Source organism: Budorcas taxicolor, chromosome 16, assembly GCF_023091745.1.
Source record: "Budorcas taxicolor isolate Tak-1 chromosome 16, Takin1.1, whole genome shotgun sequence".
Classification (NCBI taxonomy): domain Eukaryota; kingdom Metazoa; phylum Chordata; class Mammalia; order Artiodactyla; family Bovidae; genus Budorcas; species Budorcas taxicolor.
Genome location: NC_068925.1, coordinates 81,362,780 through 81,379,182, shown reverse-complemented (window position 1 = coordinate 81,379,182; position 16,403 = coordinate 81,362,780). Strand labels below are relative to the sequence as shown.

The following is a 16,403-nucleotide window of genomic DNA, read 5'->3' as shown; positions in this document are numbered from 1 at the left end:
AGCAGCCAATCCCCGGGCGAGGGCGGGCCGCCTCTCCGTCAGAGCTGTTTGAAACTTGAGGACATTCCAGGGAATCTTGGAGCACTGTGTGACCAAATTTAGTACAGAGCATTCAGCCTCTTAAAGACAAGGAGGCCACGCAGTGAGAAAAAGATACAAAAATGTAGCAAAAATGTAGAGGCTGGCAGGAGCAGACGAGAGCCACAGAGAGCCAGGAGAGCCGGCAGGCCGCGGGCTCCCCAGGCCGCCGGCCAGGCCTGCCCGGCTCACCGCACATGTGGCGCCCCGCCAGGGTGGACGGCGCTGTGGTCAGCGCGTGGCCCACGGCCTCCTTTCTACTGTATTTGGTAATGTGCTGGGGACTCCCCAACTCTGCAGCCCCAGGAAAGCGATGCGATTCCAGAAGCTCCGAGCCACCCCGCCCACCCACTCTTCTCTGCCCAGGAGCGTGCAGGCCTGGCACCGGAGGCTCCAGGCTGGCCCAGACACTTCCCGAGAGAGAGAGACAAGGAAGCCCTCTGTGTTCCCAGACGGAAAACAGGAGTGCTTGGGGGAGAAAGTGGGATGTGAGGGAGTCAGGGATTTCTGAAAGGGCCGTCGGCCTCCAGATGCTCTGAGGGGGGGGCCTCCAACCTCCCTCGCTGGTCTGGCCCTTCTTCTGCTGGGGCATCTCCTGTGCAGGTGTCGGGAGGAGCCCCGGCCCTCAGCACGTAGAGACCCAGAGTACGGCCCGGGGCGGTGTGTCTTCAGGGAAATTCAGCTCCGGCCGTTAGGAGGCATCCTGTTGCAACGGTCTGGCAGCTTTTGCTCCGCTGCTTCCACTGCGCGTCCACCTTGCCGTCCTGGACAAGACACAAGGGCACTCAGCCTCCCGTCGCAGAGTCTAGAAGTCCCGGGGTCGCCCATCGCGCAGCGGCTTCCATCTTCCCTGGCGACATTCCACCCTAAGCCAGAGAGAGAGAGCCACATGTCGGCACTTACTGAGCCCAGGGACCAGCTGGGAGAAAGATTGGCCCTGGCACTGGGGGCCCGCTAGTCTCACTTCGGGATGAGGCTGGAGGGGGAGTGGGCTGGCTGGTGGAGCTGGAGTGCAGGGGTGAGCGGGGAGGGGGAGCAGGGGCTTCGGGGCCCCGGGGCTCCTTCTTTTCAGAACACATGCTGATGAGTGCTGACTACGTGACAGGACTGGCGTCTAAGAGCAAGGGGTGTTACTAAAGACAGGAAATCAGTGTGTCCTGCCTTCCCGGAGCTTCCAGTCTAGCGGTGAAGACAGTTAACAGACAAATACTTTCAAATAATTTATTGAAAAACAGAGAGCTCACAGAATGTCTCAGAAGAGAAGCGCAGGGGCGGCAGGAGCACAGCAGAGAGGCCAGTTCCACGGCTCACGCTCGGGCTCCCCGGGCAGCTGACCTGGCCCCCTAGGTCCTGGGCCCACTGCTCACCCCACACGGGTTCTGGCCAGCCATCTCCTCCTCTGAGATCCAGCTCCATCATCTGTCAAATAAAGACAGCACTGCGCCAGCCTCAGAGGGTGGCTGTGGGCATCAGATATAAGGCGCGTGGTTAATACAGCTGACGGGCAGTGAGCACGCAGTCACCAGCTGCAGGGGTCACGATCGTGCACGCTAACTCCGGGCCTGGGTCCTGTCTCCGTATCCCACCTCCTCTCTCATCCACACGGGCACGCACGAATGTACGTGTGTACACACTCACCGTCCACCTGGTTCTCATCATTCACTTATTCATTCATTCAAGGCTGGTATGTTTAGATCCCTCTCCCTCCCCCCGCCCCTCACCGACCAGGCCCTGTAGAGAGATACAAGAGTGATTACAGTGTGGTCATTCTCTTTCAAATGTGAAATCGATTGAGGTAAAAAACGCCTACATGTGCTATAAGGGAAAGTATTAATAAAACAGGAGAGGGGAAGCAACTGCCCAGAACTCCAGGGAGACACACTAATCTTGTGGGGAGTCAGGCAGCCCCCAGTGGGCACACCAAGGCCCTGGGCTGGCCTAGGGGGCTCCGGGGGCCGTGTGGCCAGAAGTGTCTCTCGCTCCCACCCCCCGACCGTCTGTCTGGGCCTCTCTCCCACCCAGAAGAGGCACCATCTTCTGTGACCAGAGCTCTGGCACCATCCCAGCCAGCTTCTCGACAGGGCAGGTGAACGCGGCTCTGTCCAGCCCCGAAGCAGGCTTCCTTCTCCTGAGGCAGGGTCACTCGGCCCAGGGCACCTGGTTTCAGAAGCCATCTCTTCCTGCAGGTTCTAAACTCAAAATATAAAGCAGAGCTTCCACACTTGCAGGGCAGGACTCACAGCCTCCTGATCAAAGAGTGACAGGATTATGGGGCAGCCTGGCCCCCAGAGAAAACCCAGCATCACTGTACCAGAGGGAGGGAAGGCCCGGGACCCCAAACCCTGCCCGGAAGGTGTGGTACAGGTGGCGGGCAGGGAGCTAGACGCAATTAACTAATGCTTAGAGTGGCTCTCAGCTGGACTGAGTGGACCCAGGAAAGCCACATTTTCAGGACTATTGGGTGGCAGTATAGTGTGGCAGATAAGGCTGTGTCTCCAGAGTCGAATGACATGGGCTCAAATCTGAAGTGTGTGCCCTTGAGTGAGTTATTTACCCTTTCTGAGCTGCAGGAAATGGAAGACAAGAATCCTAGAAGTACCTGGAGAAAGAAGAATGCTCACTGCAAGCACCATGGAGTTATTGAAGACACCAAATACGATGGCGCACACAAAGCAAGGGACGCTGTGAGCACTTGGTCTGTCCGTACCGTTTACGGCCTCCCCAGCTTCCTCCCCGTCAGGGAGGCCGGAGGTTCCTCTGGCGAAGCAGACTCTGTCTCTGAAGCCAGCCCCTGGCCTGGCCCACACTCCTGGGAGGAGCGGAGAGCCCCAAGAGAGAGGGCAGAGGGCACACATCTTCCTGAAAAGTGGGTGGGGAGAGGGGGGAGAGGGCAGAAAAGAGCCCACCTCCCCACCCCCACCCCTGCCCAGCCTAAACCCCCATCAGGCCCCAGTCATAGACCAGAGCCCCAGACCCAGAGCCGGAGGTGGTGCCAGCCTCACTCATCCACAGCCATCAGGCCAGGTGGGGCTGGGGGCGGCGACCTCCTGCTGGGTGGAGCTGTTGAGGCACCCAAGCCTCTGGCTCACTGGAGCTCAACCCACTGGGGAGTAGGACCCTCTAAGGGGATGTCGGTTCTGAAAACGTGCATCCCTCTGCAGGTGTGAGTGTGGAGAAGGCTTCTCCCTTGCATCCTCCACACAAGATGCCATCAGTCTGTGAGCTCACTGTACATCGCTATTACCCTGGAGGGCAGACAGTCTGCTCAAGTGAGGGGAGAGAGAGCTGTACCTTTAGTGTCCTGGAGCGTGAAGACCCCTGCTCCAGGGGCAGTCCTGCCTCAGCCTTGTCAGGAGACCTGCTTATGGCAACGGTTTCCAAGGGGAGACCTTCTCATGCTCCGGTGTGTAGAAACCCCCACAGGTCACAGCGTCCCAGATTATCACAAACATTTAAGGGACACCCACTACTTCCGGGCGCTGAGAGTCAAAGGACCTGGGCACTGCCTGCCCTCACGGAGCTCCGGGGAGTCGGTGGGGCCTCACCCACCCAGACGAAGTAGGTGGCATTCATTCACACTTGACAGCCAGGTGCTGGAACAAAGAAACGGGTCCAGGAGTTAGGGGAGCTCTAGCGGAGCGGCCCGGGTGGGTGACTTCAGTGCTGGGTACCTGGAGCCCCGCCCCGCCCCCGGCACCCTACGCCCCGCCCCCGGCACCCTACGCCCCGCCCCGGCACCCTACGCCCCGCCCCGGCACCTGCGCCGGAGCCCCGCCCACTCTCAGAGCCCTGCCTTCCGCCAGGAGCCCCGCCCCCCAGCCCCTCCCCCTGAGCCGGGGTCCCGCCCTCGCCCCGCCCGGAGCCCCGCAGCTCCGTCCCCGGCTCCGATTGGCTGCAGCGGGAGGCGGCCAGCCAATCCTCGCAGAGTCCAGCGCTCTCCTCCTGGGATCACTTCCGCCGCCGGGCCGGCCCCGCTCTGTTCGCCCGGCATCGCGGAGCCGCGGAGGCAAGATGGAGGAGTACGCGCGCGAGCCCTGGTGAGCCTGCCTGCCGCCTGCCCCGCTGCCGCCTTCGGCCCCCGATCCCCGGGCCCCCGCGCTCCCGGTTCGAGGCCGCCCTCAGCTGCGGGCTGGGCGGCGCCAGGGGCCGTGGGCACCCGGACGTGAGCGGCCGGCTGGGGCCGCCGGAGCTGATCCCGGTGACCTTGCGGCGGCTCGAGGGCGCCCCGGCTCGTCTGTGTCGCCGCGACCCCTGCCCGGCGGCGTGTGCGGAGCATCCCCGCTGCCCGCTGGCGATCCTGGGCTCGCCCTTGCGTCCGCGCGGCTCGCCCTGCGAGGGGAGGCGGCGGTGTCCTGGGAGGGTCCGCGTGGCGCGGCGGCTGCGGTCCGGGCGGTGGGGAGCGGGCGGTGGAGGGGGACCCGCGTGGTGGGGACGGGACGGCGCGCCCAGGAGAACGGGGCGAGTCGAGTGTGCTCTCCAAGTCGCCGACAGCGGTCCGTTCGTTCGTCTGTCCCAGGAATGAAAGCGTGGAGGCGTTCAAGCCTTCTGGGGTCAAGAAGGACAAATCAGATCTTGTTACTTGAGTTCTTGTGCAAGAGTGCAGGAGCAGGAGCCAGGGTGTTCCCCAGCTGTGTGAAAGGGCCCAGGGCTTTGACGCTGCGAGCTAGCCCGGCTGCAGCTTCGTGCTGTTGCCCTCCCTGAAATGAGACAGAGCGTGTGTTTCAGCGCCTCCCAGCTCTTTAAATTTATCTTCTCCAAAGACAGTGGCCCCCCTTCGTGGGTGGTGCTCAGGTGTGCAGGGCTCAGCGCGGCGCCGCCGTTGTCACTTGCTCCTCCGTATGATGTGACACGGGGCGGTAGGAGGGGGAAGTATGTGAGTGTGTTGGGTTAAAGATTTTAGAATATTAAATTTCCATTCTCTATTCAGTTTGTTCAGTCTCTAGGTTGTGTCTGACTCTTTGTGACCCCATGGACGGCCGCACACCGGGCTTCCCTGACCTTCACTAGCTCCTGGAGTTTGCTCAAACTCATGTCCATTGAGTCGATGATGCCGTCCAACATCTCATCCTCTGTTGCCCCCTTCTGCTCCTGCCCTCAGTCTTCCAGCATCACGGTCTTTTCCAGTGAGTCAGCTCTTCACACCAGGTGGCCAAAGCTTCAGCTTCAGCCCTTCCAGTGGGTATTCAGGGTTGATTTCTTTTAGGATCCATTGGTTTGATGACCTTGCAGTCCACGGGACTCTCAAGAGTCTTCTCCAGCACCACAATTTGGAAGCATCAATTCTTCGGCACTCAGCCTTCTTTATGGTTCAACTCTCACATCTGTACATGAATACTGGAAAAACCATTGCCTTGACTATACGAACCTTTGTTGGCAAAGTGATGTTTCTGCTTTTTAATACACTGTCTAGGTTTGTCACAGCTTTCCTGAAAAGGGGCAAGTGTCTTTGAATTTCATGGCTCCAGTCATCATTCGCAGTGGTTTTGGAGCCCAAGAGAAGAAAGCCTGTTACTGTTTCTACTTTTCCATCTGTTTGATGGGACCCGACGCCATGCTCTTGTTAGTTTTCTGAACGTTGAGTTTTAAGCCAGCCTTTTCACTCTCTCACCTTCATCAGGAGGCTCTTTAGTTCCGTCCTGAGTATGTCACAGCTTCATCTTCATCTTACTCTTTGATCACGTGTTCTCAGAAGCCCTTGGTCTGTGGTAGAAAGAACTTGGGGGGTTTGTATTTGAATTGGTTCTATCAATACCTGTGTGATCTTGCTCAAAGTGCTTCATCTCTTAGCCTCTGTTCATCTGTAAAATGGAGAGGAGACAGGAATATTCTTTTGCAAAGTTAAAAGACTAAGCACTCTATAAGGGCCTCCCTGGTGGCTCAGATGGTAAAGCATCTGCCTGCAGTGCGGGAGACCCGGGTCCAATCCCTGGGTCGGGAAGATCCCCTGGAGTAAGAAATGGCAGCCCACTCCAGTGTTCTTGCCTGGAGAGTCCCAGGGACAGGGGAGCCTGGTGGGCTGCAGTCCATGGCATTGCAAGAAGTCGGACACGACTGAGCAGCTACCACTTCACTCCATGAGGAAATAGGCCGGCTTTCCAGAAGGTAAGGCTGTTTGCGTCATGACCCGCCTAAACCGTGTACTGTGCAGCCACTCAGTCTTAGCTGACTCTGCGTCCCCATCCCCTTGGACTGTAGCCGCCAGGCTCCTCTGTCCATGGAGTTCTCCAGGCGAGAACGCTGGAGTGGGCTGCCGGTAGATCTCCAGGGGATCTTCCTGACTCGGAGACTGAACCTATGTCTCCTGCACTGGAAGGAGGATTCTTTACCACTGAGCCACCGGGAAGCCCACCGTATTGGGCATTTTAAAAATGTTAACTTTTGATCTTGTGATTCATCATTGGTTCCCTGTTGCCCTGTGTTTGCCTGGCATTTGTATTTAGAGTCTGGGCTCAACTTAGCTTTGTGAGGGAACACTGATTTCCGCAGACGTGGTTCAGAAGCTGTTTCCATCTTGCATTTTTTTATTTATTTTTTTTTCCATTCGTTTTAGACATCGTCTTGTGGAATACTGTGGCTGCTCTCTGATCTGAATCCTGCTGTTTTTTACTGATTTTTAAAATGCTCATTTCTGTTCTGATCATAGGATCGTTAACCTTTTACAGCTAGTGACTCTCCTTTGTCTTCTTTTTTTTTTTTCTTGGCTGCACCAAGTAGCTTATGGGATCTTACTTCCCCAACCAGGAATCAAACTCGGCCTCAGCAGTGAAAGCACCAAGTCTTAACCCCTGGGCCACCAGGGAACTCAGCTCTATTAATGTTTCTGCCGGTTTGAGGAGGATCCCCTAACCCTTCTCAGTCTCAGAGCTCTGCCTGCTCATCCTTTAGCGAGAAGTCGGGTTGCCCACGGACTGGGCTGCCTTCAGACTCTGACTCAGTAGGTTGTGGGTGGAGCCTGCCCAGAGCCTGCATTTGCTGGTTTTGCTTTCCGGCTTGTTAAAGGGAGCCTGGGGTAGCCAGGCCGGGAAGCATCCGGCTGACAGTTGGGTATCTGTCGCATGAGATCTTCATTCCGTACCAGCCTCTGGTTTGTATTAGGCTTGGAGAGGACAAGGTGTTTCAGCTTCAGGGTTTTGTATTTCTATCTGGCAAAGTCAGAAATTACTCATTATTCAGACTCTCCAGCAGCAAGTGACGCGCTAGACTCTCATGTGTACTTGAGCAGGTGAGTCGCCCACTTTACCCTGGAGATTAGAAAAGACGCTTATTTATGAACTGGACTGTTCACAGACTTGTTTGTTGTTCTGCCTTGCAGAATCTTAGTTCCCCAACCAGGGATGGAACCCGGGGCCACCACAGTGAGAACGCTGAGTCCCAACCAGAACCACCAGGGGATTCCCATTCCCAGACTAAGTTTTTAGCGAGCCAGATTCCTGGAACATCAGTTCCGTTCCACTGATGGAATCCATCAGATGTCACTGTGCTGTGTGCGCTGGGGAGCTGCATTTGGAGACCAGGTTACAAATTTAACCTCTAATGATCAGATATGAGAGGTTACCAACGTGCTAAGTGGATCGATACAAGCTAAAGTTCCAAGTGCTAACGTGGACTCAGTAAACCTGAAAAGAAGTTTTAAAATTTAAATATTAAATGGTGTGTCTTCCTCTGCACTTGTTGAAGCCTGATTCTTTGGGTCTCAGCTTTAAATTTTGCTCCTTCTGGAGAGCTTAGCTTGATCGTGAGGCAGGTGGATCACCGTTTGGTTATAGTGTGATTTCCTAACGCTTGTTAGTTTGCTTTGCGCCGTGCCAGCTTAGGGTAGATGCACCAGCAGCTGAGTGAGCGAGGGAGCGCTGTGAACAGCAGGGAGCTGAAGCCAGTTCCCTCCCTCAGCTTGGAGGACTTGGGCGGCGCAGCTCCACCTGTCTGGGATCCTCTTCTCTGTTCTGTGGGCCGGCCGTTCCTGGTTGCCGTGGGCCCTGCACTGGAGTCTGGCGTGTCCCTTGTCAGCAAGGGGTTCTGTGGCTTGTAAATGAGAGCTGTGCTCATCTTGGGCCTTTCTCTTTCCTGTCCGTAGCCCCTGGCGCATTGTGGACGACTGCGGTGGGGCCTTTACGATGGGAGCCATAGGTGGTGGGATCTTCCAGGCAGTCAAAGGCTTCCGCAATTCTCCGGTGGTAAGTGGGCGACCAGTCTCACGGTCCCATCACGTGGTCGCTGTTTGCTAATGTCACTCGGGCCTGTCAGTGGGTTGGAAACATGTTATTCTCCTGATACATCTCCTTTTGTTCCTTTACAGGGAGTAAACCACAGACTACGGGGGAGTTTGACAGCTATTAAAACCAGGGCTCCGCAGTTGGGAGGTAAGCAGAGTGTTGCTGTTTGAACTCCAAGCGATTTTTTCTGTGTTTGTTTGTTTGTTTGTTTGTTTGTTTGTTTTAAGATGAAGCTCTGTTTTTTGTTTATTTTTTTCCCCTTTTCTTTTGTAGATTTTACGAGTTAGTGATCTTAGTTAGGTCTAAATAACTGCTTGTCCCCTTCTGAGGGTTCTTGGTTCATGATTCATTCTAACTTAGATTGCAGCGCCCAGCTGGAGCTCTGCCTTCAGAAGCTTGGTGGCGTTCTGCCTCTGTCGGTCTTTGTTTTATTTTCCCCTCTTGTCCAGAAGGAAGACGGTGTGTCCACAGCTTAGGTTTGTGAGTCTGGAGTGATAGTGTCTAGGGTAGCGTGAAGCTGATGAGTATGAGTGGAAGGGTCGGGGTTCGCGAGCTCTTGGTGGGACTGATGGGGCTCCTCCCATCAGCTCCTGGACGTCAGTGCAGAAGTGGAGGAGATGTTCCTCACGCTCTTTAAGCCTGGTTACTTGGAAGCTGGGAGAAGAGAGGACAGGAAAGCTGGACGCTTGTGTCTGCTTACAGAGACGCCGTCAGGCCAAAGGGACCACGTCCAGCACGGAGGCGGAGCCAGCCCCCAGCCTCCGCTTAGTCTGTGCGGCGGCGGCGATGGTCCCTCTCTCCTCTCTTCATGCGGCAGAAGAGATGGTCTCTCTTTCTCTCTTTGTTTTTATAGCATTTTTTCTCTTTAGAAGGTGGTAGCTGGCCTGTGCTGTTTATTGAGTGCCTGTTGCGTGCTGAGCTTTCCAAGTGCTCCATTATTTTATTTAGCCCTCATGGCAACACGGAAGGCAAGTAGTAGTATCTCTGTTTTCCAGCGGAGGAAATGGAGGCTCCAAGGTTGACGTGATGGTGTATCTGTTTCCTGTTCTTCCCACTGTGATAGTTGGACACCTTGGAGAGTAAACTGACTCATTTTCCTCTGGTCTAATGGTAACGACGTTGTTCAGGGGTGATAAGTAGTAAAGACGTACACACCCCACCCTGACCTTCGATAAATGCAGAGGCCCTGTGAGTGTGATCAGGCGTCTTGAGAGGCTGCTTCTATCACATGCGTTTTCACTGAATAAAAGAACAGGTGACTGTCGCAGCCAGGGTCGGCCTAAGGGGCTGTAGCAGCTGAACACACGATGGGACCGGAAACAGACGTAAAAACTGAGGAAACCTGAATTCAGTACGGACGCCAGTTAGTAATGTACTGGGTTTGGGACTTCCTGGCGGTCCAGTGGTTAGGGACCTGCCTTGCAGTGCGGGGGACACGGGCTCAATCCCCAGTCAGGGATGCACAGGGCGGCTGGGCCCGCCGCCACAGCTGCTGCGGCCGTGCATGCGCCAAGAGCCCAGACTGCAAGAGGGGAGGCTGCCACGGGGAGACCGCCGCCCACGGCAGCTGGAGGGGAGCCCCCCGCAGCTGGAGGGGAGCCCCCACAGCTAGAGGGGAGCCTCCTCAGCTAGAGAGGAGCCCCCTCAGCTAGAGAGGAGCCCCCCACAGCTAGAGAAAGCCCTCACCCAGCGAAGAAGACCCCGTGCAGCCAAAATGAATGAATTAAAAAACATTATTTAAAATAAATACAAATACTGGGATGCATTTCGAATTTAGTTCAGGGAGTATAGACTGAGCTCTTCCAGCCAACTCCTGGGAAGGGCAACGTGGGAAAGCCATAGCTGTGTCCTGAAAGGTCTATTTCCAGAGCGGAACCAAGATGTTTTGACACGTTCCCGTTCTTCCAGCCCGTCTGTGCACCTGGACTCATCCCGAGTGTAGTCAGCCATTCCTTCCCGTTGAGAACAGTACTTAGAGGCACAGTCTGGGCCCTAGCATCGTTGCTGTGGGCTGTGGCCCTTCCCAGGCCTTCTTAGGAACGCCCTGTGTATTTACTTATGTACACGTGGGCCCTCTAACTGCTTAAGCACACGCACACATTTAGACCTGTCTTCTGTGTGTCTGTCTGCATTGGAAATCGGGTTCACAGTGACAGTCCTGATTCCAGTCCAGGCCCACAGAGTCCTCCTCCTTTCTCCCTTTGTACACCTTCCACCCTGCCCGACACCCTTCGACGTGGGCACATGGACCCCCGTGCCTGGGAGCATCCCTCCTGTGGACCCCTGCTCACCTGCCCTGGCCGCGGCTGCCCTCTCGGGCCCCCGTCTGCATGAACCAGTCCCCATTCTCGTCAGCCCCTGGCTCACTCTGGCAGGCATCCTTGGGGTGGGAGGTTCAGACCTTGAGGAGGAGTGGAGCGGGCGGGCCTCGTGTGAGTGTGGTCAGGTGACTGACACGCCTGGGCGTCGTCTCTCGCAGGGCAGGGCCCCCCTGAGCTGGAAGGGGTGACTCAGTCCTGTCATCTGGAGTGTCTGGTGCACGGCCAGTGGTGAGCAGGCTGGTGCTCAGCTGACTGGTGGTAGCGTGTGGGGAGGAACAGAGGTCTGCTGATTGGGCTCAGACCCTGGCCCTGGCCAGCCCACCCCTGCATCCAGAGGTTTCAGAGGGTGCGGGATCCCAGCATGAGGGCTCCTCACATCCTTTTTCTTACTTTTTAAATTGTAGTAAATACAAGAACCCTTTCTGTGGAGCGCACGCTGTGTGCTCACATTAGAAGACTTGGAAAACAAAAGCGCAAAGAAGCTGACTCACCTGTTACCATCTGTTACCATCAGCCCCTGGAGCTGCTGACAGCGGAGAGCTCGGTGTCCCCTTCCTAGATTCCGTGTGCACTCCTACACTCGTACGTGTGGGTGCTTGTCGTTTTTACAAACCAGTCACCGTCTAGGAAGAGTTTCAGGGTGAAGTAATCTGACTGAGGGTTGCTTTCAGCTTCGTGCTTGAGGAGTGAAGGTGGAAAGGAGTGGGGAAGGCAGTCTCCATCCCTCGCAGCGGCTCCATAAGTCTTGCCACTCACGCTGCCCTATGCTCTGAGTCTGTGACGCACTGCAGAGGACCTGGGCGTCTTCTCTGTTCTCACTGCTGACTTTCAGAGAGCAGGTGCTTAGTGGCTCTGACTGAAGACAAGGAAGAGACGAAAGGGGAAGCTGTGTTAAAGGATGGAAGGCAGGTGCACACGCTCTGCCGAAGCGGCTCTGAGTGTGCGGAGCCCGGTCCGCCGAGGCTTCGGGCCGTGGCTGCTCACTGATAGAGCCCGAGCTTTATTAAAAAGACACGCGTTCTGACTCTTGTTCAGCCCTTAGTTAGAGTGCGGGAATTTAAGAACATAGTGAGTGTTGTTGTTTAAGCTTGTTTTTGACTATACGTTTAAAATGTAAGATTAGAACAGTGAAGTGTGTTTTGTTCCTTTAATTAAACAGGGAGCTTCGCGGTTTGGGGAGGCCTGTTTTCCATGATTGACTGCAGTATGGTTCAGGTCAGAGGGAAGGAAGACCCCTGGAACTCCATCACGAGCGGCGCCTTGACCGGAGCCATCCTGGCGGCGAGAAGTAAGACGCGCACGCGTGTAGCCGTCTGACCCCGGCTCGCCTGTAGCGGCGGAACCGAGCCTCGTGGCAGCCGGTTTAGTGTGGGTGCAGGTGTGAACTGGGCAAAGGGGAGGGATCTGTCACTTGGAATGTTGAGCGTGTGAGCACCTAGAGCTCCGACCAGTAACCGCCGAGGTCGGAGCCGCTCACGGTCCAGTTCCCCCCGAGCAGCTGTGACCAGGCCTCTCCCCCCTGGGTCTGCACTGAGCTGTGGACCTGCCACACAGCGCTGTCAGTGTAGAGCGCAGAACCTTCTGGGTCCCGGGGTTAGAGCAGCCCGGAGCTCCTCTGGGCCGGGGGGTGAGCCGGGGTCACCGGGGGGCGAGCCGGGGTCACCGGGGGGCCGAGCGTGTGGACTTTGTGGGTCGTGACGCCTCTGTCACAAGCACTCGACTCTACCGGCACAGCCCGAGAGCCACTGCCGACCGCACGTGAGTGCACGTGCGTGTTGTTCCGATAAAACTTTATTTGCATAAGCAGGCCCTGAGCTGGGCTTGGCCTGTGGACGGCCTGTCCGTCCGTGCCCTGACACTAACCTGGATCTCTGTCTCCCTCCCCCACCAACGCCCTCAGATGGGCCAGTGGCCATGGTCGGGTCGGCTGCCGTGGGTGGCGTTCTCCTGGCTCTCATCGAAGGCGCTGGCATCTTGTTGACACGCTTTGCGTCTGCCCAGTTTCCCAACGGTGAGTCGTCTCTCTGGTGGCACACAGCCCAGGCATTTGGAATGAAACAGAGTCTGTCTGCTCAGACGTGGCCTTCTGAGCTCCATGCACGATGGGCGCGTGTACTGAGCTCGGTGAGGAGTGTGGGCGCAGGGGCAGTTCTGGTTGAAAAGGTCGGTGTGGGCGCAGTGGACTGTGTGTGTTCAGAGGAGCACCGAGCTCGGCGCGACGGCAGATGGCCTGCCCTGACCTTGCTCATGGACGTCAGGCCTCGTCAGCACTCGTTTGCTTCTTGTAAGAAATTGCTGATCATTTTAGAGCTGTGTGAAGGGAGATCCTGTAGCTGTGGGAGGCTCATGGTGGCCAGCCTGTGTCCTGTGCGTGTGTGTGTGTGTGCGCGCGTGTGCACGTGTGTGCGTGTGTGTGTGCACGGGCGTGCACTGGCCACCGGGGGCAGTGGGCACGTGGGCGGGCCATGGTGGCCAGCCTGTGTCCTATGTGTGTGTGCGCGTGCGTGTGTGTGTGCGTGCGTGTGTGCGCACGTGTGTGTGCGCGCGGGCGTGCACTGGCCACCGGGGGCAGTGGGCACGTGGGAGGCTCATGGTGGCCAGTCTGTGTCTTCTGTGTGTGTGCGCATGCGTGTGTGTGTGTGCGTGTGCACATGTGTGTGTGCAGGCGTGCACTGGCCACCAGGGGCAGTGGGCACGTGGGAGGCTCGTGGTGGCCAGCCTGTGTCCTGTGTGTGCGTGCGCGCGTGTGTGTGCGCACGTGTGCGTGTGCATGTGTGTGTGCGCGGGTGTGCACTGGCCACCGGGGGCAGTGGGCACGTGGGAGGTTCATGGTGGCCAGTCTGTGTCCTCTGTGTGTGTGTGTGCGCGTGTGTGCGTGTGCACGTGTGTGCACGCGTGCATTGCACTGGCCACCGGGAGCAGTGGGCACGTGGGAGGCTCATGGTGGCCAGCCTGTGTACTGTGCTGTGTACTGTGCTGTGTGCGTGTGTGTGCGCGAGTGCGTGTGCACGTGTGTGTGTGCAGGCGTGCACTGGCCACCAGGGGCAGTGGGCACGTGGGAGGCTCATGGTGGCCAGTCTGTGTCCTGTGTGTGTGTGTGTGCGCGTGTGTGTGTGTGCACGTGCACATGTGTGTGTGCGCATGCAAGCACTGGCCACCGGGGGCAGTGAGCACGTGGGAGGCTCATGGTGGCCAGCCTGTGTCCTGTGCTGTGTGCTGTGTGTGTGCGCGCACGTGCACTGGCCACCGGGGGCAGTGGGCACGTGGGTCTGGCACATGCTCAGAGGAGTGAGGCGAGACCTGGGGGTGGTGCTTCTTGGGCCGGGTGACCCCTGGTCGGGGGCTCGCTCTGGAGCTGGCGGGGGGAGCTGTTGACGCTGGGAGTGTGGCACGGTGCTGCCTGCCCCTCCTGTCCAGCGCCAGGGAGCGTGGAAGGCTGGGCCACCAGCGCCCGTGACGTGGCCAGGCGGTGTCTGCTCCACAGTCAACATGTGCGGGTTCCTGGAAATCAGAAAACGCGAGTTGTCTCAACAGGGATATTCCTTGACGTCAGGCAGCAGAAAGACACAGGATCATTGAGTGGGGATGGCGGTTGAAAGTTACTTTTGGAGCTCGGAAAATATCTGTCCCAGAGCTCGGAGCTGGTCACAGCTTCTAGTTCGGTTCGGTTTCCCTGATGTGGGGTCTTCTGGGGCAGGGCTCCCACAGGCCTGCTCAGCGCGCCAGTGGGTGACCCAGGTGACCCCTGGCCCTCATGCCTCCCTTCTGTTTTCAGCCATCAGTTCTTAATATTCTGTTGTGATTTTGCTTTTGCTTTTCAGTTTAACGCTTTAGTTTGAAAGATTTCACATAAAACATCAGAAAAGTTGCATATTTTCAGGAATTCGGAAATTGATGTAAGGAGAGGTCAGTCACACGATCTTGTGGGAGCCAGTCTTGTTTCCCTCGCTTTAGGCTTCTGTCCTCAGAAGGAAAAGCTGAAGGAAATGCTGTTGAGCTTAGACTGAGATGTTTCCAAAAAGCTTTGTGGGGGCGGAAGTATTTGGAACGTTAATTGTGTGTTTCCAATTAACTTACATGAAAAATTCTTAAAAAATAAAACTGAATCCAAATGGTAACAAGGGTTATTTTTGGTTTATCTTTTTCACCCAGTGTCTCCTCCAGCTTTCTGGAATGAACATATTTTAGAGTGAAGAAGAGCAATCACTGGGGTGAATGGAGCTCTGGAAAGAGCCCTCTTTCCTGCGGGCCTCTTCCCCCAGTCCTTCAGCCTGCCCTCATGCGCCAGAGGGAAGCGGGGTGATCACCACCGTTACAGGCTTTCTGTTAAAAAGCCACGTTCTTCCTTGGGTCAGGGAGGCTGTGCCCCGCTTCGAAAGCACCAGCTGCTGCACTTAGCGTCTGTGTAAGCTGGGGGCGGGCCTGTCTTCCCACTGCAGAACCTGCTTCTTGCGTGCATCAATGTATAGATTGTATTACTGAGTTCTCTTGAAATATGACTGAGGTACTTAAACTTTGTGAAAATAATTTTAAATAGCTACTGAAAAATATGTCGGGAGGTGTGAGAGATTGGTGCGGTCTTGACACGGCAGCTCGCTCAGCAGTTGCTTGAAAACTGGCGTGCTGCCCCTTGCTGTCACTAGGCCATCTGACCGTGAGGGACGTGTAGAGCCGTCCATCGGGGGTGGGGGAGCTGCCTATGCTGACACCGAGGAGGCGGGCTCGTGGGAGTCGAGCAGCCCCACAAACGTTCGATTACAGCTCGAATGTAGCAGGATTTCTTTTTGAGTTGATTGATTTGCTCTCTACAGAGACTTGTTCCTTCAAACTACATAGTATTTAGGTGGCATCTAACTTCTCTCTGAACTGCAGGGCCTCCGTTTGCTGAAGACCCCTCCCAGCTGCCTTCTGCGCAGTTGCCAGCCTCGCCCTTTGGGGAGTATCGGCAGTACCAGTAGGACTTCCCTCCCGGACTTGCACAGAGTGAGCTCAGTCTGAGGAAGGATGTCAGAAGATCAGGTTCAGTCTGGTTCTGAAACCGCGGTGGGGACAACTGTGGCCAAACAGGCTGTGAAGAGACTTTCAGCACCTTTTTCTATTTAAAGGAACATGGTTGGGGTGGCGGGTGGGGTGGGGTGGGAATCTTAAAAGATAATACATTTATTTATTCACACTTGGATTGCATTTGTGATCAAAATAAATGTCTAAAATCCTTAGAAGGAAACACAGTGAGTGCTTAGAAGATGAAAGACAGCACGGCAAACAGCCACGAAGCGTGACTTTCCTCGGGGGCTTGTCGGCCTGTCTTTGCTCTGTTAGTCGAATAATAAAAAATGCCTGGAGATTGCCCTCTCTTTTAGAATGAGTTGTAGAGTTCTGCTTTTCATCCTCAAATTCCGACAAGGCAGAGTCCACTGAAGACTGCGCGCAGTGGCCCGCGGGTCCGTGCACGGCACGCGCCGCCCGCTGGGCGCCGCTTGGCCTTCCCCCTGCGGGTGCAGCTACGTCCTGGTTCGTGGGTGTTGGCGGCAAGACGCGAACTCCTCACCTTCGAGGCTTCTGGGTTTCGATTCTTAATCATCAGCAAAGCTTCCTTCCAGTAAACCCAGCTCTGTGTCAGAGGTTCGCGGAGCAAGTAATAGCGCTGGAGAAGGCTGGTGTCTCCTGTGCTTTGTGTGCTGGAAAGTATATAAAGTCCAGGTTGTTTCAGTGTGTGGCAAGCCCTTGAAGCTGATCTTTGTAAGGGGTGTCCTCTGCGGTCTGGTTGGGACTAGAAACAGATTGGCAGCTC

General features: G+C 56.2%; 1 protein-coding gene across 1 annotated transcript; it reads left to right on the top strand.

The window, feature by feature from the left end:
* The first annotated feature begins 4,045 nt into the window (after positions 1-4,045).
* TIMM17A (translocase of inner mitochondrial membrane 17A) lies at positions 4,046-15,975 on the top strand. Its single transcript, XM_052653882.1, has 6 exons — positions 4,046-4,115; positions 8,153-8,252; positions 8,375-8,438; positions 11,772-11,900; positions 12,513-12,623; positions 15,485-15,975. The coding sequence occupies exons 1-6, from the start codon at positions 4,090-4,092 to the stop codon at positions 15,568-15,570; spliced, it is 516 nt and encodes a 171-aa protein (XP_052509842.1). The 5' UTR covers positions 4,046-4,089; the 3' UTR covers positions 15,571-15,975.
* Positions 15,976-16,403: the final 428 nt, after the last annotated feature.

Bases quoted from the DNA above. Each gene is read 5' to 3' on its own strand.
- TIMM17A (XM_052653882.1), top strand. From the start codon at position 4,090: ATGGAGGAGTACGCGCGCGAGCCCTG. The intron at 8,253-8,374 runs GTAAGTGGGCGA...GTTCCTTTACAG, and splicing joins GCTTCCGCAATTCTCCGGTG to GGAGTAAACCACAGACTACG. The intron at 12,624-15,484 runs GTGAGTCGTCTC...TCTGAACTGCAG, and splicing joins GTCTGCCCAGTTTCCCAACG to GGCCTCCGTTTGCTGAAGAC.